Below are 26,290 nucleotides of genomic sequence, written 5' to 3' on the forward strand. Positions count from 1 at the left end.
AGATAATCATTGGGATATGTGATTTTAGTGGGACGTATGTGGGGGACAGCTTTTTTTATTATTTGGGGACATGTGTGTTTTACATTGTATGGGGACATGTGTGTTGACACTAAGTTTATGATCAGTGAGTAAAAAGTTGTAAAAAACAGCTCATACTCACTGATCATCAGCCGGCTGCAGCGATCCCCTCTCCTCTCCTCAGGGACAACTTCCGTGTGAGGAGAGGAGAGCTGATCGCCTAGCAACCGGCTGTGTTTACATCACATGACGGCTGTCATTGGACACGGCCGTCATGTGATCAGGAGGGCCAATCACAGAGCCCTCCTGCCGATCGGAGATGCACTGTGTCTGGGTGACACGAGCGCATCGGGATCGCGCCACTGCGCGGGCACGTGCGCGATCCCGCTCCTTCTGAGGGACGTTCCTGAATGTCCACTCAGAAGGAGAGAGCACCCACCCGGCCGTTTATGTACAGTGGCCGGATGGGAAGTAGTTAAAATACACTTTTTTTGAATTGTAATACAAAAAAAACACAAAATACATAACCAATTTTTGGTAAAATATAAAAAAAATTATGTTACACCGAGTAAATAGATACCAAACATGTCACGCATTAAAATTGTGCATGCCCGTGCAACGGCAACAAATGACGTAAATTTTACTATCCATAGTATCTGACTCTTTAAATACTTCAATACAGGGCACTTACACCCCCTTCCTGCCCAAGCAATTTTTCAGATTTCAGCGCTGTCACACTTTGAATGACAATTGCGCAGTCATGCTACACTGTAATCATGTGAAATTTTTATCATTTTCTTCACACAAATAGTGCTTTCTTTTGGTGGTATTTAATCACTTCTAGTTTTTTATTTTTCCCCAAAAAAAAAAAAAAAAAAAAAAAAAAAAAAATGAAAATTTTGAAACAAAAAAGTTTTTCTTAGTTTCTGTCAGTAAATTTTGTAAATAAGTAATTTTTCTCCTTCACTGATGGGCGCTGATGAGGTGGCACTTATGGGCACTGATGAGGTGGCACTTATGGGCACTGATTAGGTGGCACGAATATGCTGCACTTATGGGCACTGATAGGTGGCACTGGTGGGGACAGATAGGCGGCACTGATGGGTGGCATTGATGGGCAGCAGTGATAGGTGTTGATGGGCAGCAGTGGTGGGCAGCAGTGGTGGGCAGCAGCGATAGCCAGCACTGACTGGCATCACTAATGGCTACTGATTGATTATACTTGTGGGCACTCACTGATGGCACACACTGGTGGGAGCTTTATTGTAATCAGTGCCCTGATTACATGCCTAGATGTCCAATTTACCTATATCTCCGTGTTTACATGTGACTGGCTGTGATTGGACACAGCCAATCACATGGTTAAAGAGCCGCAGCTCTTTGCAGAGTTCGGGGTTGCGCCATGTCCTAGCAACACGGTGCGGCCGCGATCGCTGCGCGCCCCAGGGGGGCGCACAAGAGTGGCCGTTCTGGACGCTGTCATAAGACGTCCACGCTATTTTTAGCCCAAAAGCACCTGAAAAACACCTCAGTGTGAAAGGGGTCTTAAAGTAGAAGTCCACCCTAACACTGAATCTCTACATCTACAGGCATCCACAATCTAACACTAACCTACGTAGCCCTGTAAAGAAGAAATCGCTATACAGTACATACCTTTTTTGAAGCCGCTCCGGTATCGGAGCATTATATTGGATACACCGAATCCTGACGCTAAGAATATATCTAACATATCTAAGCAGGGAATCTTGACCATTTTTCTTTTTTTGGTTAAGAACAGGTCAAGAGACCTCCAAGGGGGGGGGGGGGGTGTGACATAAATCGCACACTGCTCCAGAGAGAAGTTTGGTGGATTTTCACCCTTAACACCAGAATTCCGGCAGGAATGAATAGTAGGATGGATGTGAATTTATTTTTGAAATAAATGCATTCTCTCTTGGGATTTCAATTGTTAATATCTCCGTTTTGTGCTCTCTCTTTTTCCTGTGTGTTTTCCTCTCTTTTCCTCCTACTGATCATCTCACCTCATTTGGTCTGTTTCGACTAATCAACTTTATGACTGTCAATTAAGCATTGTACCGCCTCTCTTCCTTTTTCCAAGGGACCTGTTTTATTATAAAAGTTTGATTTTATGCTGTTAGCTTTGGAGCTATGGAGGACGGCTTTGGCCAAAACGCGTTAGCATTCTGTGACTTGTACAATGCGGTTGTGCTTAATAAATTTTGCAAAACAAAGCTCTTGGGTTGCCGGGTATTTCTTTTATTACTAACCCATCTAGCCCTGTCAAGAAGAAATCGCTATACATACCTTTTTTGAAGCCGCTCCGGTCTCCAGCGGCGGAAGCTCTGCAGAGGAGACAGCCGGTAACAGCTGTGAAATTAATGGTAAGTGACATCACTCATAGAGTTACTATGGGGCTTCCATCGTCGGTTCCCTCCTCTGCACACTCCCACAAAGAGAAACCGCTGATGACAGCTCAGCGTGAGACCGGACCGGCTCTAGAAAAGGTATCTATATCGATTTCTTCTTTACAGGGCTAGATAGGTTAGTCTTAGATCGTGGATGCCTGTAGATGTAGAGATTTTAGTGTTAGGGTGAACTTCTACTTTAAATCTAAAGACTGCTGACAGTCAAAACTAGCCCCGCATCCAGTGTAATGTGATGCACAAAAAACAAAGAAAAAAAAAAAAACTTCCATAAGCAAAGAGGATAGCAGGGGCAGTGCTGTCCAGACCAGGAGCTGACTGCCAAGCTACAGGCTAGTGAGTCAGCAGTGATGACGCTGATAGCACATTCTGTTCCCTCCAATGTCTTCTCTGCTACTCGTAGTGCAAGCTGCCATGGCCTGCTGCTCTAAATTCAGGGCAGTGCAGCATCGTTGTCACACCATCACAGGGAAGCTGCAATGAGGTGGATTTCACTGGAAGGCTCAATAAGTATTTGCGTGACTTTGCAGACACATGTATGATTAAAGTGACACTAATCTAATTTTTTTTACATCAATCAATCTAAAATATCAGGTAAGGGTGCAACGGATCAAAAAAAATCACGGATCGGATCGTTCTTCGGATCAGAGTCACGGATCGGATCATTTTTCAGATCAGCAAAAAAAAAAAAAAAAAAAAGACAAGACAAATGTTGTTACACCCACCAGAGTTTTAGATTTCAGTTATTTTCAACACAAAACGGAACTTATATGCTTAAATACAGTATTTGTAAATCTGACGGATTGTTTTAAAATTTTAAAAGCAGCAGCAAACCTGCTGACCTTACATGGTTTCTAATGTGACAGAACACCTCTGATTTTCACATTTAACATTTAACACGGTCAGATTGGAGATCTGCTTTCAGCTGCAGGAGCCAGAAGGACGTGCTTATAGTTACATTTTTATCTATTTATTTTTTTTGGTCCTCATTTACAATACAACACAATATTTTGGTACTTGCAGTTGAAAGATAAATATATTCCTGTTTACATATGGATTTTTTTTTTTTTTTTTAGTACACTGTATGTTATTTTAATATTTCCAAATCCTGTACACTCCTGCACATTTAACATGTGCAGGAGTGTGGGGTGTAGCAAGATGGCGGTGACGAAACGTCACTTTCTGACGAGACAGCGGCCGCCGACGGGTGTACCGAGATGGCCGCCACTCTGGAGCTAGGCTGAAGCCGCGGCCTTTCTTATGGCCGAGGCAGTGGAGTGCTCCGCTGATCGCGTGGTGTGCCGATCCGTACAGGTTGACCCGTTCAGATCACGGATCGGTGATGATCTGTTGCACCCCTAATATCAAGTATGCCACAGATCTGTTTTTTTTTTTTTTTTTTTTTTAAAGTCCCCTACTGTTGTTTTCCAGCTTCTTTTTTGTCCTGCGCATACTCCCTATCCTCCACTGATGCACCTCTTCTACTAGTGTAGAGCGAGCGGTCATTTCTGGTCACATGCTCCACTCTATGGTTACTACAATTTCTATAGATCTGAATGTGTCTGCACCTTGATATGTAGTCCATCTCAGGGGTGAGCAGGAAAGGGTGACTATGTTCCCATGCACAAAGGGGGCATGGAGAACAAAAGGTAGCCACCCTAGAACAGGAGGCCTCAGAACAGCAGAAATAAGCTTGCATCTGAGAGATGTAACAAAGGAAGAGCATTCTACTAATATTCTGACATATTGCATTTATTATTTTAAAAAAGGTGAGTTTCATGTCACTTTAAGTGCTGTAGCTTTTATTTAAATAGTTCTTTAAACATACTGTTCTACTGTTTGCACTTCGGTCATATGTAAACATTCTGTGTGTCTGAGATAAATATCACCAAATATACATTCCAGTAAATTCCTTTTTAACTGCTGTGAGCTGGCACATCCTAAATATACAAATTCCCCTAGAAAACCGGACAACCACAATAATCTGTGATCAGTGCACCACTCCCATTAACCTGCCTTAGAGCAGGAAGGAAACTTTTTGAGAATAACGTTTGTGATGCCCAATTCTACTATGCTAGTTGCATGTGTGTCATGAAAAACATGGAGGAGCCATTGCTGCTCTCTTTACCTGAAAATAGTGGTCACAGTTAGGCTAGGTTCACATTTGTGCAGGTACAGAAATCATTTGAATGAGCTGCTATACCTGTGGAAAACGCAGGAAAAAGTCCCTCACCTCTAAAGATGTGGTTTAATTGATGACACCTAACCCCCCCTCCGCATCTGCAGAAGAGCGGTGCGATTTACCTGTGGGCCGGGGAACGCAGGTGATTAGCACACATCCCCTGAGCCGCATAGGTGTGCACCTAGCCTTGCGCTGATCCTCGTGTCAGCATTTCCAGTTTGCTGACCAGGATGCATTATTGCATTGACCTCACTTGTTTTCCTGCCTTCACTTTGTTTTGGGTAAGTGACTCAATGGGGTTGATTTACTAAAGTAGGAGCACTCAGAATTTGGTGCAGCTGTGCATGGTAGCCAATCAGCTTCTAACTTCAGCTTGTTTAACCACTTCAGCCCCGGAAGATTTGGCTGCTAAATGACCGGGCGTTTTTTTGTGATTCGGGAATGCGCTGCTTTAACTGACAATTGCGCGGTCGTGCGACGCTGCATCCAAACAAAATTGACGTCTTTTTTTTCCCCACAAATAGAGCTTTCTTTTGGTGGTATTTGATCGCCTCGGCAGTTTTAATTTTTTGCGCTATAAACAAAAAAAAGCGCAACAATTTTGAAAAAAAACCCCACAATATTTATTATTATTAAACGTATTATTATTTTGCTATAATAAATATCCCCATTTTTGTTTTTTAAAAAAGCTAATTTTTCTCAGTTTAGGTCGATATGTATTCTTCTACATATTTTTGGTAAAAAAAAAAAAAAAAAAAAAATTGCAATAAGCGTAAATTGATTGGTTTGCGCAAAAGTTAGAGTGTCTACAAAATAGGGGATAGATTTATAGCATTTTTATTATTATTTTTTTTTTTACTAGTAATGGCAGCAATCTGCGATTTTTATCGGGACTGTGACACATGGGACACTTTTGACACATTTTTGGGACCATTGGCATTTATACACCGATCAGTGCTATAAAAATGCACTGATTACTGTAAAAATGTCACTGGCAGGGAAGGGGTTAACACTAGGGGGCGATCAAGGGGTTAACTGTGTTCTCTGCTACATGTTTCTAACTGAAGAGGGAGGGGACTGACTAGAGGAAATGACAGATCGTGGTTCCTAGCGAATAGGAACACACGATCTGTCACTCCTCTCAGAACAGAACAGGGAACTTGTGTGTTTACACACACACACACACCTCCCTGTTCTGCCTCTAGTGCTGGCGATTGCTTGCGGCCGACGGTCGCAAGCATCGGCACCCCCGCAGTGTGCGCGCCCTGCTATCCTGATCCCGCGAACCAACGTATAGCTACGACTGTTCGCAGGATCGTGCCGACCTGCCGCAGTAAAATGACGGCGGCTGGTCGGCGAGTGGTTAATTAAGCTTTGGCAATAAAACCTGTAAGCAGATTGGTTTCTGTGCACAGCTGCACCAGATTTTCCACTCTTCAGTTTTAGTAAATGATCCCCAATGTACTAAAGCCAGAGAGTCAAAGTAAAGGCCCTAACATGTTGCTGCAGATCATATAGTACAGTATACTGGCATATCCATTCATCTAGTGACTGAAGGGGAGAAACACAGTCCATTCAGATGGCATAGGAAGCAGGGGAAGCAAGGTTTTAAATATTTTCATATGACTCAGATGCAAGCAATGACCAGAGGAGGAAAAACAAAAGACTCAAAGAATTGCTGAATTTTTAAATAGGTCAGTGACTGGGGCCATGTAGACTGCCAAAACTGTGCTTTTTTATTCAAAGGAAAATCCTGCTGGTGAAGTTGAATAATTAATTTTGAGATATTGGCAGACAGATTGTTCTTTGGTCATTGAAGCTCAGATGCTCAGAACAAATTTAGCACCCTTGGTTAACTTGTCTGAAAATCTATAATTTATGCATCTGTTTAACAGCGAGGTCCAATTAGAATCGTGCACAGGTGTGTCATCCTAGTGATCTGCTGCCACCTTAATTAACATTCTCATGGAATGGGGCATTGTGCCCGAGGCCCTAAAGCTGCACTCCAGCCTCATCTTCAGTCTTGCACAGTTGTACAGGCTCCTCTCCTGTACTGAAATTGCTTACACTGCACACTGTGAGCTTCTCATAGTGTGCATTAGAAGACCCAGAAAGTCAGATAAAGCCTGCCTAATTTCCTGGTTGGAGAAGATCCAGCATCATCTAGCTTTTTTTTCCTCCTCAGTCTGAGTGTCCCTGGTCCACCCCTTTCACTTATTGGATTTCAGTTCTTTCAATCGTGGAGGCTCAGCATAACAAGAGGGTACTACCTGGAGCAGAGTGAATGCAAATGTAGACTGCCTAGGAATGAACACTCCTCCAGACTGACATCCATCCATTGAGGCATTTTGATATTCGCATAACTCTCCTTAAAGCGGAGTTCCACACAAAATGGAACTTTCGCTTTTCCGGTTCCTCAACCCCTCCAATGTCATATTTGGCACCTTTCAGGGGGGAGGGGGGAGCAGATACCTGTCTAATACAGGCATTTTGCTTCCACTTCCGGGCATAGATACCCGAGCCACCCGCGGGTATCTAAGCCACTCCCCCCCTCGTTGTATTCTGGCTGGGAGACACACGGGTCCCAGAAAACAGCAGGAACCAGTGGGATAGCGCAGCGCGAGTCGCGCATGTGCAGTAAGGAACCAGGAAGTGAAGCCGCAAGGCTTCACGGCCTGATTCCATTACTGAGGATGGCAGCGGCAGCACCCGACAGCCGAAGGATAGATCGGCTTCAAGCGCCGACATTGCGGGCGCCCTGGACAGGTAAGTGGCTATATTTTAAAAGTCAGCAGCTGCATTATTTGTAGCTGCTGACTTAAAAAAAAAAAAAAAAAGGCGGTACTCCACTTTAAGAACCAGGCAAATGTGGCCACCCACCAGCTGTGTTCTGTCTGCATTGCACAGAGAAGCATTTGCTCCCAGTAATGATGTCACAAAGTCTAAGATAAGGTATTAAGTGAAAGAAAAAGTTTAATTGAAAAATGTTAATAGCATGTTGGTGTGGTAGGAAAGTTGTAACCAGGGAAGGCAAAATAAAAGCGGAATAAAACTTTAACTCCAGGTATAGTTTGTATTGCACAGTTATATTGGTCCGGTTTGGTCCATTGCAAGTATACATACTCCATACTTGTGGGACCGCTGAATCACTGTAGAAGCTGCTTAAACAGTAATCAGTCTTCCGAGTCCCGTGCGGCCATTCAGAGAATGACTTGTATTTTTCTCAATCAATGCACAGCATTCCCTGATTGGACAAGGTGGAGAGGCAGGGCAGTGGCGCCATGATCTCCACCTTGTCCATCAGAGAACGCTTTGCATTGAGAAAAATGCAAGGTGATCCCTAAAAGGCGGTCATGCCAAGCAAGTGACCCCCTGTGGTTACTTTGCAGCAGGGCAGCCACTTAAAGAGGTTGTAAACCTCTGGAAAAAAAATTAAAAAGAAAAAAAACCTGCAAGATAAAAAGGCATAATGAGCTAGAATTCATTGCATATTAGCTCATTACGGAATACTTACCTTAGAACAATGCCCTGCAGTGCAACCCGCAATTCGCTCCCACGGCCGACATCCTTCCCGGAGCTACTTCTGGGTTCGCGGGCTCCAGAGCTGTGATTAGCCGGAGCCGCAATGACGTCACTCATTGAGGCACGGGTCCTGAAGAAACGGCACAAGCTAGCTGTTCGAGCTAGCTGTTGCTTCAGTGCACGTGCCCTGATGACATCGGCGGCAGCGTATATGGTAAATATATCTCCTAAACGGTGCAAGCTTAGGAGATATTTACATTACCTACAGGTAAGCCTTACTATATACTTATCTGTAGGTACAATTAAAGAGGAAGACTTTACTTCCTCTTTAACACAGAACCTGGAAGATTACAGTGATCACTGTAGCACTAGCGACTACTACTGCGATTCTCTGCTTCCACAGCACATTACCTTACTCCAAGCTGTACCAATGTAACTATGCAATACAAACCATACTGGAGTTCATCTTTAAACAGATATACAGGAGTCACTAATTTGTCATTGGGTAAAATTCAGACAATTTAATTATAATAACAAACATATAAACACATTACATACCTCATACTTTTTTCTGCTAGAAGATCAGGTAATACATTAACCAATGCAATGTAGAGAAATCCCCCAGACGTAAATGGTAAAATCCAAGCTACTGTTTCCCCTACAGGTAAAACATTAATGAAAATTAAATGTGTGGGATGGTTCAACCTTACAGTCATCAACCACCAATGCATCTTCAATGCATCCACTTACCTGCCCCTTTGGGTGACTGAGCGCAGACAGCAAAGGCCGCCCCCAGGATGCCCCCCATTGCTGTCATCAGCTGCATCCTGGCAGCACTCCAACGATCAAAACCAGCCCGGAGGAGGATGGCAAAATCCCCGACCTGTAAGAGAGAAGGGAAGCTGCAGCAAAATAGGCCAATATGACAAATGGCGAGTATTCAGGATCATTTAACCCTCAGAACTTTAGCAAATAGCTAGCTAAATCCGTAATAAAAATAGGAGTTCCAGATTGTAATATGTACCAATCTAGTCCAGCCAGAAAACCAGATGTACTAAAGTGACCTACATGTCTAAAGTATATCTCTAGCTAAAACATATTTTTATGTTTTTTCAAAAGAGCAGAGAAGAGTTAAAACCCGCATCAATTTTTTGTCTGTCAGTTACTTTTTGGAGGGGATTTCTCCTTGATTTTCTCCAGACACAACAGGACCTGAGATGAGTGAAGGAAATCCCCTCTAAGACAACTGTCACAGGTGTCACCATTAAAAGCCCCCCCCCCCCCAACTGTTGTTCCAGTGACAACTGTAAACATTAGGATTTTCCATCACTTTCTGTCCTCTGATCTTCAGGACAAGAGGGAGCGTGAATCTTCCCAGTGGGGACACAAACAGCAATACCATTGTGACCCGGGTTCCAACACTTCATCATTCCATTTCAAAATTACATATTTTAGCAACAGATTATATTTATTTTATCTCCTTTTGTTCTGGAACAAAACAAATATAATTTTTAATACAGGTTTTTTTTTCCTGATTAAATACTGCATAGGACTATTTCAGATTTACCACTTGCATCCGGCAGTTGGAGAGTCAACAGCACAAAAAAGACCATAATAGCAGAAGATCAGTTTACCTGCATAAACAACTGAATGACCTATTGGAAGGACAAACGTTTCTCCCCTTCTTCTGGAGGAGACCAGAACTTTCTGGATTAGTCAGTTAGACAAAGGCAGCCAACAACCATGTTGGGCAGTGCTGGATTTTGTTACTGGAAAGTAATGCAAGCTCATGGGTGTGTCCAAATGAAATGTTTATTTAGGACATTTGGACATTTTTTAATTAAAAATAATCCCAAAAAAAAATGTATATATTATATATACATACACATACATACACACACTCATATAGATATATATATCTATATCTATCTATCTATCTATCTATCTATCTATCTATCTATTTTTTTTTTTTTTTATTTACAAACTGCAAGGTGCGCAGGGGGTTAACAAGTGTGTATTTCTATGGTCACAGCCTTAGTGCTTTGTATTCTTAAGTACATGGATAGAAGTATTTTTTAATACTAATGCCGATCACAAACACATATTGGAACTATTAAAAAAAAAAACATTTCCTTTAAACTGATCCTTTGCAAATGGAAGGAAATAAAAATAATTGTACCCGGTGAAAGAAGAACTGTTATACTTACCCGTCCAATGGGTGGCAAGTTACATCCTCGCTCTCTTGCAGAGCTCCAGGGGCCAATACTATCCAACACTTGATGTTTCAAACAGTTGGACCCCCATCAGGTGCTGTGGTTACGCTCACTGACTCTTACGTCAATGATGTGTCCTCTGGTGTTGTTGGAGGGGGTGGAGGTATCTCGTTATCCAATACACCCAAAAGTGTTGAATAGCAGTGGTGCCCGGATCTCTGCAAGAGAGCAAAGATTTAACTTTCTGCTTGCAACACATGAAAATATAAAACATCTTCGTCTACATTATTATTATTCCACATTATTTCAAACCAGTATATCCCCTCCTATGTTCACCCCAGCGCCATATCCTAATGATGGATATGAAAACAGGGCTCATACGAAAAGCTATTAAAGAAAAAAGTGTGTGTAGGTCTCAGACATGCGATGAATTCATAATTGTTTTCCAACAGGGTGGACGGGAGGCGATATCCATCACTACTGGAAACACTTCAAGTTCACCCCACTGGAAAAAAAAATGTGAATTATTTCCATGTCTGTTGAGACACACACATATACATATGTTTGTGTGCATTTTGACAGCTTATCTTCTTCCACAGGACAATTTCACTTTTATTTTCTCCCAGTGGCCACAGGGTTGCTTTAAGCATCTAAAACAAATCATCAGAAGTGGGACTGACCTCATGGGGGATCTCATGCAACAAAATGGCTGTTGTTGTGAGTATTCCAACCTGAAAAGCAATAGTAAAAATAACAACATGACAGGCAGTTACAAACCCTGATCTCATCAATGGTCAGAAACTTCAACTTACAAATAAGGATATTTAGCAAAAGGTGTGTAAAACTAGTCGGTCATGCGGAAACAATCCTGCTGTCATAACATTTTTTGTATAAACAGGTATGCTTGTGTAACAAGCCAATTTCATTAAAAGAAGTATGGGGAAAGCTTTTTTTTGCCATATTTTTCTTGTGGGTCACAGGAGTGCACTTACTTTTCCTCTCCTGTAACTCCGAAACAGTCAACAGTGGGCTAAGGTCAGCTGATGTCACAGAGCTGCTCCAGGTTCTTAAAGGATCCTGACCAAACTGGTGGGCAGGGCCAGGACAAGGGGTGGGCGAGAGGGATGCCTGCCCTGGGTGCAATGGTTTATTGTAGGGTTGTGGGTGCCTTCCTTCTGTTACAAGGCTGACAGAAGTAGCGACAGTGATTCTGACAGGTGAGTAACTGCTGGGCGTAGCGTTCCCTAAGCTTGCAGACAATGAATGGGGGGGTGGGGGGACATGCAATTTTGCATCTTTGCCCTGAGCGCTGAATGACCTTGTCCTGGCAATGCTGGTGGGATCCACCCATCTGCTTGACTGACAACAAGCATGGTGTCATCAGGAAGTCCCTGATTGGAGGAATATACAGATATTGCAGGAGAAAGATTGATTACCATATCTGGTCTTAGTGGTGTAATATCAATCTTTCTCCTGCAATATCCATATAAACCTCCAATCATGGACTTCCTGATGGCCATTCCGGTGAAATGCATATAGGCCGGGTCGTTGCCTGCTGTCATGGTTAACAGGAGACTTCACATCTGGGTGATGTGGAATGCATGCCGGGTCATAGAAGACAACGGCGCTGTGGTTATACTTTGTAGCGGATATTGGAGTGAATGGACTGTGGATACATACAGGCTGAATCAAGATGATGCCGGTCTGGGCACTTTTTAATGTATTCGCATTTTATTGGAGATGCTTTTAGGAAATTGTTTTTAATAAACAGTATTGCACGATCATTCTGTTATTTGTTTTTTGGCACTTGATGATAACCATTTGATGGGAGAATATACGCATTGCAGGAATTTACAGATATTTCAGGAGAAAGATGACCATATCTGGTCCTACTGGTGTAATAAAAAGGCTACATTGGGCCTTGTTGCCATAGGGCTCTGGTGAGTGCATTTGGATTAGCACACATGGTGAAGCACTGGTTGTTGGGGAGTAGAAAAACATTTTTCAGGATTCTTTACCCACAGCACAGTGGATGGGATTAAGTGATTGATTGAACTTCGGAGTTTTGGCACATTTATATATGGAGGTTTAATACAATTATAGGATATACCTTTCAGATTTCACCAAATATTTATTTTGGATAAAGGGGAACAGCGCCTTATTTTTTCTTATTTATCATTATTTATTCATTGAATTTTTTTTCTAATCCAAACTCTTTTTTATTAATATCAATGAGCAAAGGAAAGGGTAGAGCAGTACAAAACAATTAGGATTTACAGAAGAATCCAATAATGGAATACCATTTTTAGACATAAGATAATGCATAGTAATTCAAACAGCAGCCTGAGAGGTTTCTTACACACGTCAAAAGCAACAAAAACAAAAACAGAACATCCTAAACAAAAAGGTGGGTACCGAAATCCCATCAACTGGGAATTAGGCATGCTTATAGCTGTAAAAGCCTATCCATCACCAGCTGTGGGGAGCCAGACCAGGGGTATCTAACCAACTCTGCCATATAAGATGGAATTTGCGCATTGCATTTCTATGGTGATAAGCAAGCTGCTCTCTCATTAGGGGGGGGAATGGACATACTCAATCCATTGCTTTTTTGTAGGCAACATCCAGTACCTGGCAATCAACTTTCTGGCTGAGTACAACAGACGGGTTATCAAAATGTAAATACCTGGTTGATACGTTTCAGGATCAAGTGCTCAAAGCAAGCACACTAATGAGCTGTCAGAAATAGGAACTTGAGCAAGTGTAGAAATGACACTTAAGATCACAGTCCAGTAGCATGAAAGCTTCGGGCAGCGCCAAATCATGTGTATAAAGTAGGGATCGACCGATTATCGGTAAGGCCGATTATTGCAGGCCAATATCAGCATTTTCTGAAAAATCAGTATCGTTCGCAAACTAGACTGATATTACCGATATTGCTTCAAGGGGTTTTACTGGGGTGATGCCTGCAGCTGCAGGCATCACCCCAGTACTGTTCTTTAGAGCGGACGGTCGGCTTTATTGTAATAACAACCGTTGCGGCTCGGCTGTTATTACAAACAGCGGAAGGGGACCCCCTCTCCCGTCCCACTGGGAGGCACAAGCAACCAATCGGCACATCCGCCGGCTGGCCGAAGACCCTAACAAAGCCGATGCTTCGTTCAGGTCTTGGATCTAGTATACCAGGAGCAATGTCACGACATCACTTCCCAGATTACTGGCATCTTAAAGGCGCCAGTTTTAAAAAATAGAAGGTATTCAAAAACGCCGATCTTGACGTTTTGAATCCTTTCAAGTGCAGTGGAGGGGTTTGGGGTCCTATAGAGCCCAGATCCCTCCATAAAGAGTACCTGTCACTGCCTATTACTGTCACAAGGGATGTTTACATTCCTTGTGACAGCAATAACAGTGATAAAAATAAAATAATAATAAAAGTGTAAATTTTTTTTTTTTTTTTAAACGTACAGAATATCGTCAGACAATATGGGCTATCGGCCTGAGAGGTTGCCAAAATATCGGTATCATATCGGCAATGAAAAAAACGATATTGGTCGATCCCTAGTATAAAGTCGCCTCTATACATGTTACATTTGGGACAGATGGGTGTATCTCTCCTACTCCAGTCAAATAATGTGGCAGGTGTGCGATAAGCCCTGTGAAGAATGAACAGTTGAAAGAGCTTATGTGAGGCTGACAATGCAGAGATGGGAATCAATTCTAATGCCGCGTACACACGAGTGGACTTTTCGACCAGACTGGTCCGACGGACCGAATCCGGCAGACAATCCGACCGTGTGTGGGCTCCATTGGACCAGCAGCAGACTTTTCCGGTCAAATATCTGATGGACTTTAGATTTGAAACCTGTTTTAAATCTTTCAGACGGACTCAAGTCCGGTTGAAAAATCCGCTCGTCTGTATGCTAATCTGACGGACGAAAACCCACGCTAGGGCAGCTATTGGCTACTGGCTATCAACTTCCTTATTTTAGTCCGGTCGTACGTCATCATGTACAAATCTGTCGGACTTTGGTGTGATCATGTGTAGGCAAGTCCGTTCGTTCAAAAGTCCATCGGAAGTTCGTCAAAAGTCCGTCGGACCAGTCCGGTCGACAAGTCCGCCCGTGTGTACACGGCATTAGGCCATATCCCATTGATCACCGTCTATTTATCCAATATCAGCAACCCAGTGTGTCCTACATTTCAATAAGCCATGATCCTGAATAGAAGATAAAAATACCCCATAGATACTAGATATTAAACCTTTACGGAGCTCAGCATAGATGGCTTCAGTTACCAGTGAAGAGCTAAATGCGGTAAGATGAAGTGTCTGTTTTTGGGCTTCTATTGCCTGTCTAAGTTAGAGATATTGATAGAATTGTCTAGGGGATAGTAGAAACTCAATGCAAATAATTGGGGAACATACCAAATGATATTCTGTTTCCATGCAGAAAATCCCTGCAATTTACAGATTTCCGGGTAGGTAGGGTTGTTCCACAGGGGAGTACATTTTAAGGGACTATTGGTAGACAGTGTCTCAATTGAGGCTCTCCATACTTTAGGAAGAGTAGCTGTAGGGGAGACTCTGTAGATCCATCTCTAAATTACAAATTGCTACCAAATCAGGGTTAGAGATGGTGACCAGTTTAGCAATAGTATCTGTGCTATTTTGATTACCCCAGGTGGCAAACTGTTGTAACTGGGAAGCCAGGAAGTACATTTTGGGATGTGGGGCCACCAGTCCTCCCCTATCCTTTATTCCTCAATCTATAAAGTAATGTGCTGTTACCCAATGACTGAACCATCAATCAAATAAAAACTGGTTTGCCCTCTCGTTGTCCAATGAGGGCTCACCAACTAGCAATAGAAACACTCTGATTGAACTGTGGGTGGCAGGTAGGCAGGATTTAGCCCCCAAGTCAAGCACTGCACAACATATATATTTCAGATGAGGTATGGTTTGCAAGGGAGACGCCTTTCTATTTATGGTGGTGCCATTTAAAAAAAGTTTTAAAGGCTCAAGGTTTTTTACCGTCATGCATTGTATGCATGAAGGTAAAAAAAAAAAAAACCTTCTGTGTCCCTAATACCCACCTTCTCCCTCTCGATCCAGCAATGTGCACGAGAGCTAAGCTTCTCCCAGGTTTCTCATATCTCATTGGCTGAGACAGCAGTGGAAGCCATACTGTCAACCACAGCCAGTGAGCCAATGAGGAGAGAGCGGGGAGCGGGGGCAAGCTGCGGCTCTATATGTCTTAAATGTTTCAGAAGAAATGTAGCCAGCAACTCCAGTAATCCAAATAGAAAGTCTTTATTGCTAATTACAGGTAGGGTACAAAGACAATAAAACCGCTAACGCGTTTTGGCACGAGGGCCTTGATCACATCATGTGTCTTAAAAATGCATACAGTAGGGCTCGGGAGTGAGCACGCACCAGTGCACCCAGAGCAAGAGGCTTGTATTGGGGGCACTGGCTGAAGAGGAGCCAGGAGTGTCCACAGGGGAACCCGAAAAGAAGAGGATCGGGGCTGCTCTGTGCAAAATCACTGCACTGACCATCTAAGTATGACAGGTTTGTTATTTTTAGTTAAATGAGACTTTAATATCACTTTAAAGAGGAACCGCAGTCTGCTCAAATAATTTGTAATAAAAACATCTTTGCCATTCTGAAGCTTCCCTCCAGCCACTTATGCATATTTATTTTATATATTCTGTACTTGCTAAATATGCTGCAGAAATCTCTCTCCAACTAAGTCTGGCTGCAACCTTTTTAACTGTAAGCAGCTGAAGCTGCTGCCTGTTCACTTCCTGGATTTACACAGACACACACCTCCAGCCTTGCAGCTTTCATTGGCCCTCTTAAGACTCAGCCCCCCCTCCCTTCCTGGCAAACTCTCACGAGAGTGAGGGAGAGAGAGCTGTGCATGATGTCCTAAGCCTAGTCTTTTTACCAGACAAGAAACAGGAAGTGGGCTGTATAAGGTATTTACTGGCAGAAAAAAAATGTTTTACTATCCAAAGTTAAAACAACAGAAGATTTAATAGATGGAAAGTTGAAAAAAAAAAAAAAAAAATCACCAAAGGTCCGTTTTTGGACACTGCAATCATCCTCTTCTCAGCCTAAAGTGGCCATGAGTATGACACAAATGGGTGAAAGTTTCAAGGTAACAAATGCCAACACAATATCAGTTATCTATGACAACTGCAAGCTAAAGTCTTTACATACACACATTTCTTTTGTCAGCTTGTTTATACATTGTAACTCATATTTAATCCCTAAAAAACAGAAGAATTGACAGACATCATCACTTACCTTTTTACTGACCAGAAAACTGCCTGCCACCGCCATACCGTGTGTGAAATTATCAATAGTGTTGGCCAGGAGATTGAGATAACCGCAGACCTGTAATAAACAAGTTATCAGACACGTGGAGTGTATAAAGATCCCGCAAACATTACACAATAGATTATATAATCACAGCATCCATGCTAACACTGTAAAAGAATTTAATGGAAGTGGCAGAGGGGGCAGCAGAGATATTTTCATACAGAGTTAACAAGTTGAGGCCTCGTGCACACTGGACGTTTTTACAGCAGCTGTTTTTGGCTTCAGACGTTTTCTCTACAGTCAATAAACTCCCCATCACGTTATTCTATGTGTCCATGCACACATAGGTTGTTATCAGCAGTTTTGGCTGGGACGTTTTTTGTCTTTTAATAAAAAAAAAATAAAAAAAAACTAGTGGGTTCTGAGAGGAGTTTTTTTTCAGCTGTAAAAACGCTCCAACCTCAAAAAACGAGACTCACCGACGTTTGACGTTTTTGATCAATTAAAAAAAAATTTTTTTAAATAAAAAAACGCGAATGTGGAAAAACGATAATATACGCTAAAAAACGATATTGCAAAAACGTTGAAAAAAAATCACTGCAAAGCTACTGTCGTTTTTATAACGTTATTTTAACGTCCAGTGTGCATGAGGCCTAACAGTTATTTTGTTACATCCTTTAGTCTAACATGACAGCTGACAGAGTAAGTGCCTGTGTCAACAGGCTTTTGTTTGCTTCAAAAAGGCCTTTCATTCCCATACTAGTCCATGGCAACGCAAAACCCTCTTGAAACAGGTCAAATGCAGATCAAGGAAGTCAACCACAGGTCAAATATACCTGCCAATTATCTCAGAAGCATCTGAACTGAAATTATTGTTACAAGCCTTATGCCCTGTACACACGGTCGGACTGTTTCCGATGGATGTTGGCTCAAACTTGTCTTGCATACACACGGTCACACAAAGTTGTCAGAAAATCCGATCGTTCTGAACGCAGTGATGTAAAACACGTATGTCGAGACTATAAACAGGGCAGTGGCCAATAGCTTTCATCTATTTATTCTGAGCATGCGTGGCACTTTGTCCGTCGGATTTGTGAACACACGATCGGAATTTCCGACAATAAAATTTTATATCCTGCTCTCAAACTTTGTGTGTCAGAAAATCTGATGAAAAATGTGTGATGGAGCCCACACACAGTCGGAATTTCCGACAACAAGGTCCTATCACACATCTTCCGTCGGAAAATCCGACCGTGTGTACGGGGCATAAGTCTGTCAAGGCCTGCTCAATGTTATAAATAAATTGCAGAACTCAGTGTGTTATTATTAAATTAATATTAGCTGGTAGTAGTTGTTAGTGTCTCCAAAATCTGGTACCCCTTTAAACACAGGTAACTGTATGAGACCTATATGTACCTTGCATGTGACATTGATGCCAATTGATTATTCAGGTTGTAACCATCTGATTTTTTCCCCATGCCTATTATTAAGAATTTTATTAAAAAAAAAAAAAAAAAAAAGAAGAAAAAGGGAAGGACAAAGTAAGGTTCATTTCACATTGAGTGGACCTGGATGGACCCAGAGGTAGGTGGGTGCAAACAGACACCTACCTGTCCATAGAGTCGCATTGAGCTTCCGATCAGGTCAGCTTGAACAATGGACAGGCAGACCTAATGGAAATGCCCATGTGAAAGGGGCCTAAAGAATATGGTTAGGAGACTCTTGCACTTAGGAAATAAACAAAAATGTGTCAAATAGTAAATAGCAATCATCTAAAAGCAAAAAAAGCATCTAGCACATGTAGATTGGCAGTGTAGGGAGGACAGTGGATGTTCAAATGAAGAGCAAAGATCGTACCTGCTAGGTAAAATCCTCTACATGGCTGAGGTTTCCAAGTTTTATTTGTTTAGCTTTAGCTTAGCATATGTCCACCATCATATGTAAAATCCAATCCTGTAGTATTTTTTTTTTTTTTTCAAAAGATCTAAAACGTCAGCACCTGCACTGCTTATGGCCAGCGAGTTGTCGGGTCTGGAAAAGAAAGCTGCACATGTGGAATGATCTTTTGTTTAGAATAGACTGCTTTCTTTTCCAGACCCGACAACTCACTGGCCATAAGCAGTGCAGGTGCTGACATTTTGGATCTTTGAAAAAAACAAAAACAAAACAAAACCCTACTAGATTGGATATTATACATGCAGTGAAAGCTAAACAATTAAAATAGGATCAGCCGCACGAATGACTAATGCTTCGTACACACGGCCAGACTTGCCAACGGGCTAAATTCCGTCGGCATTTCTGACGGAAAGATTTAGAACATGTTCTATATCTGAGTCCATCGGAAATGCTGACAGAAAAAGTCAGATGGGGCATACACACAGTCGGAATGTCTGACCAAAAGCTCCCATCTGACTTTTTCTGTCGGGAAGTCCGGCTGTGTGTATGCGGCATAAGAAACATCAGCCACACAGAGGATTTAAAAGAGATGTATGGGTTTTTTGATTCATACTTACCTAGGTGGATGCTGCATCTGTCCCACGGCACCTCTAACACTGAGAACCGAGCGATTGAACACCGCTGATCGCTCCGTTCTCACAGCTTCCCGAGCAGAGAGCTGCTGCCTCTCAATCAGCAGCTCTTTGCTCTTCTCCCTCCTTGCTCACTGGAGTGCTGGGCTGTAGAGGGAGAGGGGGTGGCTGGCTCAGGATCTCAGCAGCTCGCTGAAAGGCTGAGCCAGATGCCAGTCCAGGAATCTGGCGGATCCCGACTCCATGGCTGTGATGACGCAGAGCCTAGACCGGCTTCTGTGACGTCAGTAGAGAGCAGACTTCAGCCTGCTCTTTGCTGAAAACGGGTCACAGGAGTGCAAAACGAACTGCACTCCTATGAAACTAGCAGGTATCATCTTTGCTTTTCATTTAAACAGTAGCTGTCCTCCATGCAAAGCCAATCTACGTGTGCTGGATACTTTGTTTCACTTTTTAAATACATTTTTAATCACTTCCTATGAAATTTCAGTGAGTGCCAGAGTCTCTTTACATCTCTGTGCCCACAGCCCACTGGCTGTGTAAAGTTACATAAAGTATCTATACCTAAAAACAAAAATGTAATAAATTACAGATTACGAGTCCCTAGATGTGGTGGCTGCACTACAACACTCACCCACTGCACTATATCTATGAAGGAGCAGAACACCTCCCTCTCTCCATATCCAGAACTGAATATCAGAGGCTATCACAGCGATCAGGTGACCCAATATCAGTTTCTGTGTCCCGACCGTTAGAGTTCTGGGTCCCGACCATTAGAACAGGGCCCGGGGCTCTCTGAGACCCTGTTCTCTGTGCTGGGAGTGCACCATGCGGTTCACTCCCAGCACAAAGGGAGATACGCAAGTATGTAGCCCCACGTAAAAAAAAAAAAAAACTAGTCTGGTGGGGCCGCATATTTCTGGCAGTTTTAACATTCCTATAATACAATAAATCTGAAGATCCGGGCAGTCAGTGTGTCCTGAATATGCAAATTGTAACCAAAAATCCAACATTTTACCTGCCTGATCAACCACTTTGAGGGGAATTTTTTTTTTTTACAATGTGTGATTTCTTTATCGTACATCACGGGACACAGAGCACCATAATAATGACTATGTGGGGTTATACGCTTACCTTCAGGTGATTGGATACTGGCAACCAATAGTAAGACGGTTCCTCCCATATAACCCCTCCTATACAGGAAGTGCCTCAGTTTTTTCGCCAGTGTCTTGAAGGTGATGGTCATGGCTGTTGAAGCTCTTCAGTTTCTTCAAAGAATGTCCCATTGAGGACGTTATAATCGGATCCATTCGGATGGCTTACTAAGCTAAAGTGGATGGTACCCGAACCTCGGCTCAAGAACGAGGTATTGCTTGTAATGTGTCCTTTTTAGGCGCTGGACCCTTGTAAAATTGGTATTCCTGGTCAAACTCTGCCCAAGGAAACCACAAAGAGTGCTTTACAGGTCCAGGGGTGTGGACCCCAATATATGGGGGACCCGGTCCCTGAAGGTCCTTAAGAGGCGCTACCCGCCGTGATGGGGGAAGATTGGGCCTGGCAAGACAGGTCCTGCTGCTTGGGATGATGAGTACTCCGCATTGGGGTTCAGTATATATACACATATGTATTTCCCCTGTTTGTTTCAAAGCTACCAGTGAATCTTGATCCGGTGTCCGGGGTTACAGAGGCCGATTGGCGCGCATTTTTAAATTTACAGGCGAGTGCGCGCCGCCGGCGTTTGAGTGCGCCACGGCTGTCCACGTCACAGCACCGCGTGCGTCAGGACGGCGCATGCGCCATGCGGTAGGTCGCCAGCCACTGATGCGCGCACTCGATCCCATGCTAGGATTTATAAGCATGGAGCTCCTGGCGTGCGCGAAACGAATGGTGGGCACGTGAATCTGATGGTCTTGGACAGCGGTGACAGGTTAAGGACTGGTTGTGGTGAGTACTCCTTGGTGTTTCTCGTTTATAAGCAATGTCTTCCAAAAGACGAGCAACAGGGAACAAGGCAAGCCCAGGGGTAAGAGTCCCTCCACAAATAGCAGGAGACCAACCCCATACTCATGCAGCCTCAGTCTCTACTGAAGGACCTGAGGCTTCTGACCTGGCTGAGCCATTGCACTTGTCAGGCATAGTGGCCACTACCAATATACCTGCCTCGGCGTATGTTACTAAGGATGATTTGGCATCTGCCTTAGCAGGCCTTGAGGGCAGGATAGCTGGCATGATTGCCTCTGTAACACAGTGGGGAAAGAAGCGTAATAGGTCTCCTTCCCCTGAACCTGGGCCAAGTGGTGAGTCACTAGAGCCCAAGGACTCTTATAGCCAGATGGGTCCAGGTGACTTGGAACAAGAATGGGCAGATCTGGTCTTAAGGCGGAGGAGTTGGTCTTAAAGGACCAGGACATAGGAGAGGCTGAAGATTCCTCGGCTGAGGACTCTGGCTCTGAAGAACCAATATCAGTCTCCCATTGCCAGAAATTGTTTATCCAATCTCTAATGGAGATGGTACGAATTGGGTTTAAATTACCCCCGGTTCAGGAGTCTGCACTCTCCTGTTCTACTTTGGGATCTTTGCGACCAAAACAAATTTCCCAAGCTTTTCCCTTGTATCCGTTACTGGAGCAGATAATTTATGTGGACTGGGAGCATCCTGACAGGATATACTTACCTCCCAAGAAGTTTTCTGTGTTATACCCTATGGAGGAAAAGTTTAGGAAGAAATGGAGCACACCGTTGGTAGACGCTGCCATATCTTCCGTGAATAAAAACTTAACCTGTCCAGTGGATAATGCCCAGGTTTTCAAGGATCCGGCTGATAAAAAGCTAGAGGCCTTATTTAAGGCCTCCTTCTCGGGTGCCAGTGCAGCGGTTCAGCCTGCTATTGCAGCCATTGGGATTTGTCAATCCCTAAAGGATCACTTTAAGAGGATAGTAAAGAGCATACCTTGCCAGGGGGAATCGGCTGAAGAACTATCATAGATCCCTCATGCCTTGTGTTTTGCGGTAGACGCTTTAAAAGACTCAATTCATGTCTCGTTTTGCATTGTTATCAGTTCATATGCGCCGAGTATTGCGGCTAAAGAACTGGTCTGCTGAGACGCCATGTAAAAGGCTGCTTGCTGCCTTTCTTTTTCATGGAGAGTGCCTGTTTGATGATCTGGATAAGTATATCCAAAAGATCTCAGGAGGGAAGAGCGCTCTGCTTCCTATTAAGAAGAAGGGGAAGCAGCCCTCTTATAAAATTCCTAATCCCCCAGGGCCTGGTGCCTCGTCCCCTAAGCGGTATCGACGGCCTCAGCCGTCTGGGTTTAAAAGACCACAGGGTCAGAAAAAGCCCTGGACCCAAAAGCCACCCAAGCCCAACTCCTTGTCTTCCTTGTGAAGGGGTGCCCCCGCTCTTACAGGTGGGGGGCAGGCTTCGGCGGTTTGGGGAGGCCTGGGAGGAATTGGTTCAAAACAGATGGGTCATTTCCACTGTAAAGAACGGTTACAGAATAGAGTTCCGGGAGGTTCCCCCAAACCGTTTTCTACATTCAAGGGTCCAGGTGGACCCAGAGAAAAGGGGATGCCTATTCCCAGCCTTACACCATCTGCTGATGCAAGGAGTAATTGTACAGGTCCCGCACGAGGAAAGATTCAAGGGGTTTTACTCAAACCTATTCACCGTGCTGAAACCAAATGGGGAAGTAAGGCCCATTTTGGACCTCAAGGCTCTCAACTTCTTTGTGGACGTCCGACCCTTCCACATGGAATCGGTTCGTTCGGTCATAAGGTCCCTGAGAAAGGGAGACTATTTAGCATCCATAGATAAAGGATGCATACCTTCATGTGCCGATCTTCGGCCCACATCAAAGATTCCTACACTTCGCTGTAGAGGGCAGTCATTTCCAGTTTGTGGTATTGCCTTTCGGTCTTGCCACAGCCCCCAGGGTCTTCACGAAAGTTCTGGCCCCAGTGTTGGCTTCCCTAAGATCTCAAGGGGTCTCCATAATAGGATATCTGGACGATCTACTTCTAAGGGAAGGCTCTCGCCCTACACTAGTTCAAAACGTGTCGAGTACAGTGCGGGTCTTACAACGCCTAGGTTGGGTGCTAAATTTGGACAAGTCGGCTCTTTGTCCAACCCAAGCCTTGGTGTATCTGGGACACCATCCAAGAAAGGGTGTTCCTTCCGCCCTTAAAGGTCGCCTCCATAGTGGAACTTGTACAGAAGGTGAAGAAAGAAAGAACACCTTCTGTTCGACTGTGCATGAGGTTATTGGGCAAGATGGTGTCATCTTTCAGCGCAGTGCCATATGCACAGTTCCACTTCAGAGTGTTCCAGAACAGTATCCTGAAAGCCTGGGACAAGTCTGTTCAAACTTTGGATCAACCTATGGTTCTATCTCCACAGGTTCTATGGTACCTCTCTTGGTGGTTAAAAACCAGCAACTTAAAAAGGGGGAAGTCTTTCCCATCAGTAGCCTGGAGAGTGGTAACCATGGACGCCAGTCTTCTCGGCTGGGGAGCAGTCCTAGTGGAAGCATCTGTGCAGGGAGTATGGTCCCAGACAGAAAATACTCTGCCCATCAATCTACTAGAGATTCAGGCAGCTCGTCTAGCCCTGTGATTCTGGACTTCCAGGTTGCGGGGGCTTCCTGTCAGAGTCCAGTCCGACAACTCCACTGTAGTGGCATATATCAACCACGAGGGAGGTACCAGGAGTCGGGCAGCCCAAAGAGAGGTAGATCATATACTGACCTGGGCAGAAAAACATGTGCCTTTTCTGTCAGCAGTGTTTATTCTGGGGGTGGACAACTGGCAGGCGGACTTCCTAAGTCGCCAAAAGTTGTTACCAGGGGAATGGTCTCTGCACACCTTAGTGTTTATACAGATCTGCCAATACTGGGGGACCCCAAATGTGGATCTGCTGGCATCCAGATTCAATGCCAAACTGGACAGGTTTGTATCCAGGACCAAGGATCCGCTTGCTGTCGGGATAGACACATTAGTAGTTCCATGGGATCAGTTTGCTCTGATATATGCCTTCCCTCCAATCCAAATTCTGCCGCACTTACTACGCAGAATACGGAAGGAACGGAAGCCAGTGATCTTAGTGGCCCCAGCGTGGCCCAGGAGATCATGGTAATCAGAAATTGTGAAATTGGCAGTAGGGGACCAGTTGGTCCTTCCCTGCCATCCAGACCTGTTGTCTCCAGGGCCCGTATTCCATCCTTCTTTACGGTCGCTGAATTTGATGGCCTGGCTATTGAGGCCAGACTATTGAAAGACCGTGGTGTTATGGGTTCAGTCTTGTCCACTTTGATAAAATGCCAGAAAGTCAGTTTCTAGAGCTATTTATTATAGAGTATGGAAGTCTTACATTTCTTGGTGTGAGAAAAGGAAGTGGAACCCTCTTAGGTATACGATTGGAAGGGTGCTCGCCTTTCTCCAAACAGGAGTAGACTTGCAGCTCGCTTTAGGGACAATTAAGGGACAGATTTCGGCCTTATCGTTTTTTTTCCAAAGACCAATTGCGTCCCATTCCTTGGTGCGAACCTTTGTTAAGGGAGTAACACACTTGAGGCCACTGCTTAAGCCGCCTTTATGTCCTTGGGACCTACATTTGGTACTGTCAGCCTTACAGAGTCAGCCCTTTGAACCTATTAGGTATATTCCTTTTGTCCTATTGACCAGGAAATTAGCTTTCCTAGTGGCTATTATATCGGCTAGAAGGGTGTCAGAATTAGCCGCCCTTTCTAGCAAGGAACCATTTATGATTCTTCATCAGGACAGAGTGGTCATGCGACCTCGTCCGGATTTCTTACCGAAGGTAGTTTCCAAATTTCATTTGAATCAGGATATCGTTTTACCTTCCTTTTTTCCAAACCCTAAAACTAGGGAGGAAAAGTCGCTTCACTCACTGGATCTGGTGAGAGCGATAAAGGTTTACTTGAAGATGTCAGCTCCCTTTTGAAAAACTGACTACTTTTTTGTCTTGCCTGAGGGTCCTAAAAGAGGACAGCCGGCAACAAGTTCATCTATATCCAGGTGGATTCGCCAGACTATTGTCCAGGCGTATGGATTAAAGCGCAGGGTTCCACCCCGGGATTTAAGAGCACACTCCACTAGAGGGATTAGTGCATCATGGGAAGTACGCCAGCAGGTGTCTATGGCTCAGGTTTGCAAAGCAGCCGTTTGGTCTTCAGTTCATACGTTCACCAGGTTTTACCAGGTGGGTGTGAGATCTCAAAATGAGACTGATTTTGGCAGCAGCGTGTTGCAGGCTGCTTTATAATCTCAGGCCCGTTGGGCTTAGGGATAATGTGTCTCCCCCCCCCCCCCTCAGATGCATTGCTTTAGGACATCCCACATAGTCATTATTATGGTGCTCTGTGTCCCGTGATGTACGATAAAGAAAAATGTATTTTTATAAGACAGCTTACTTGTAAAATCCTTTTCTTGGAGTACATCACAGGACACATAGGTCCCTCCCCTCTTTTTGGGATCGTCATTGCTTGCTACAAAACTGAGGCACTTCCTGTATAGGAGGGGTTATATGGGAGGAACCGTCTTACTATTGGTTGCCAGTATCCAATCACCTGAAGGTAAGCGTATAACCCATATAGTCATTATTATGGTGCTCTGTGTCCAGTGATGTACTCCAAGAAAAGGATTTTTACAGGTAAGCTGTCTTAAAAATCCACTCAACATATACATTCATACGTGAAAAGGGTAAGCCAAGGACAGCAAGTCTATGGAGTAAAGAACGAGATGATGCTGAATGTCCTCCAGCCAAGAAATGAGGCGGCTCTGTCTGACTTACACCAGCATCTAATGCCCATTGGGAGAAGCTTGTCGTTTAACAAAAAAAAAAAAAAGAAACACAAACACTACATTAATAGGATATATTGCAAGCCAAACCTTTATGCAATTTAAGTTTATTAAAATGGCATGTTTTAATGTGTAGAACCCCATTTTGAAATTTCAAGTGTCAGATGTAGGCATAGAACCTAAGGTAAATTTACAGGCTCCAATTGTAATTGATCATATGTTTATAGTAGGCAAACCTCACTTTTTCAGTGTGCTGGCAT

General features: G+C 43.7%; 1 protein-coding gene across 1 annotated transcript in view; it reads right to left on the reverse strand.

Annotated features, from left to right (window-relative positions):
- SLC39A13 (solute carrier family 39 member 13) overlaps positions 1 to 26,290 on the reverse strand; it is a 71,521-nt gene that overhangs the window by 12,639 nt on the left and 32,592 nt on the right. The window contains exons 6-9 of the mRNA XM_073604356.1: positions 16,669 to 16,758; positions 11,039 to 11,089; positions 8,896 to 9,028; positions 8,704 to 8,803 (exon numbers count right to left, since the gene is read on the reverse strand). Coding sequence (XP_073460457.1) covers positions 8,704 to 8,803; positions 8,896 to 9,028; positions 11,039 to 11,089; positions 16,669 to 16,758 — 374 coding nt within the window. The remainder of the gene's footprint in view (positions 1 to 8,703; positions 8,804 to 8,895; positions 9,029 to 11,038; positions 11,090 to 16,668; positions 16,759 to 26,290) is intronic.

This window comes from Aquarana catesbeiana, linkage group LG11 (assembly GCF_042186555.1).
Source record: "Aquarana catesbeiana isolate 2022-GZ linkage group LG11, ASM4218655v1, whole genome shotgun sequence".
Lineage (NCBI taxonomy): Eukaryota > Metazoa > Chordata > Amphibia > Anura > Ranidae > Aquarana > Aquarana catesbeiana.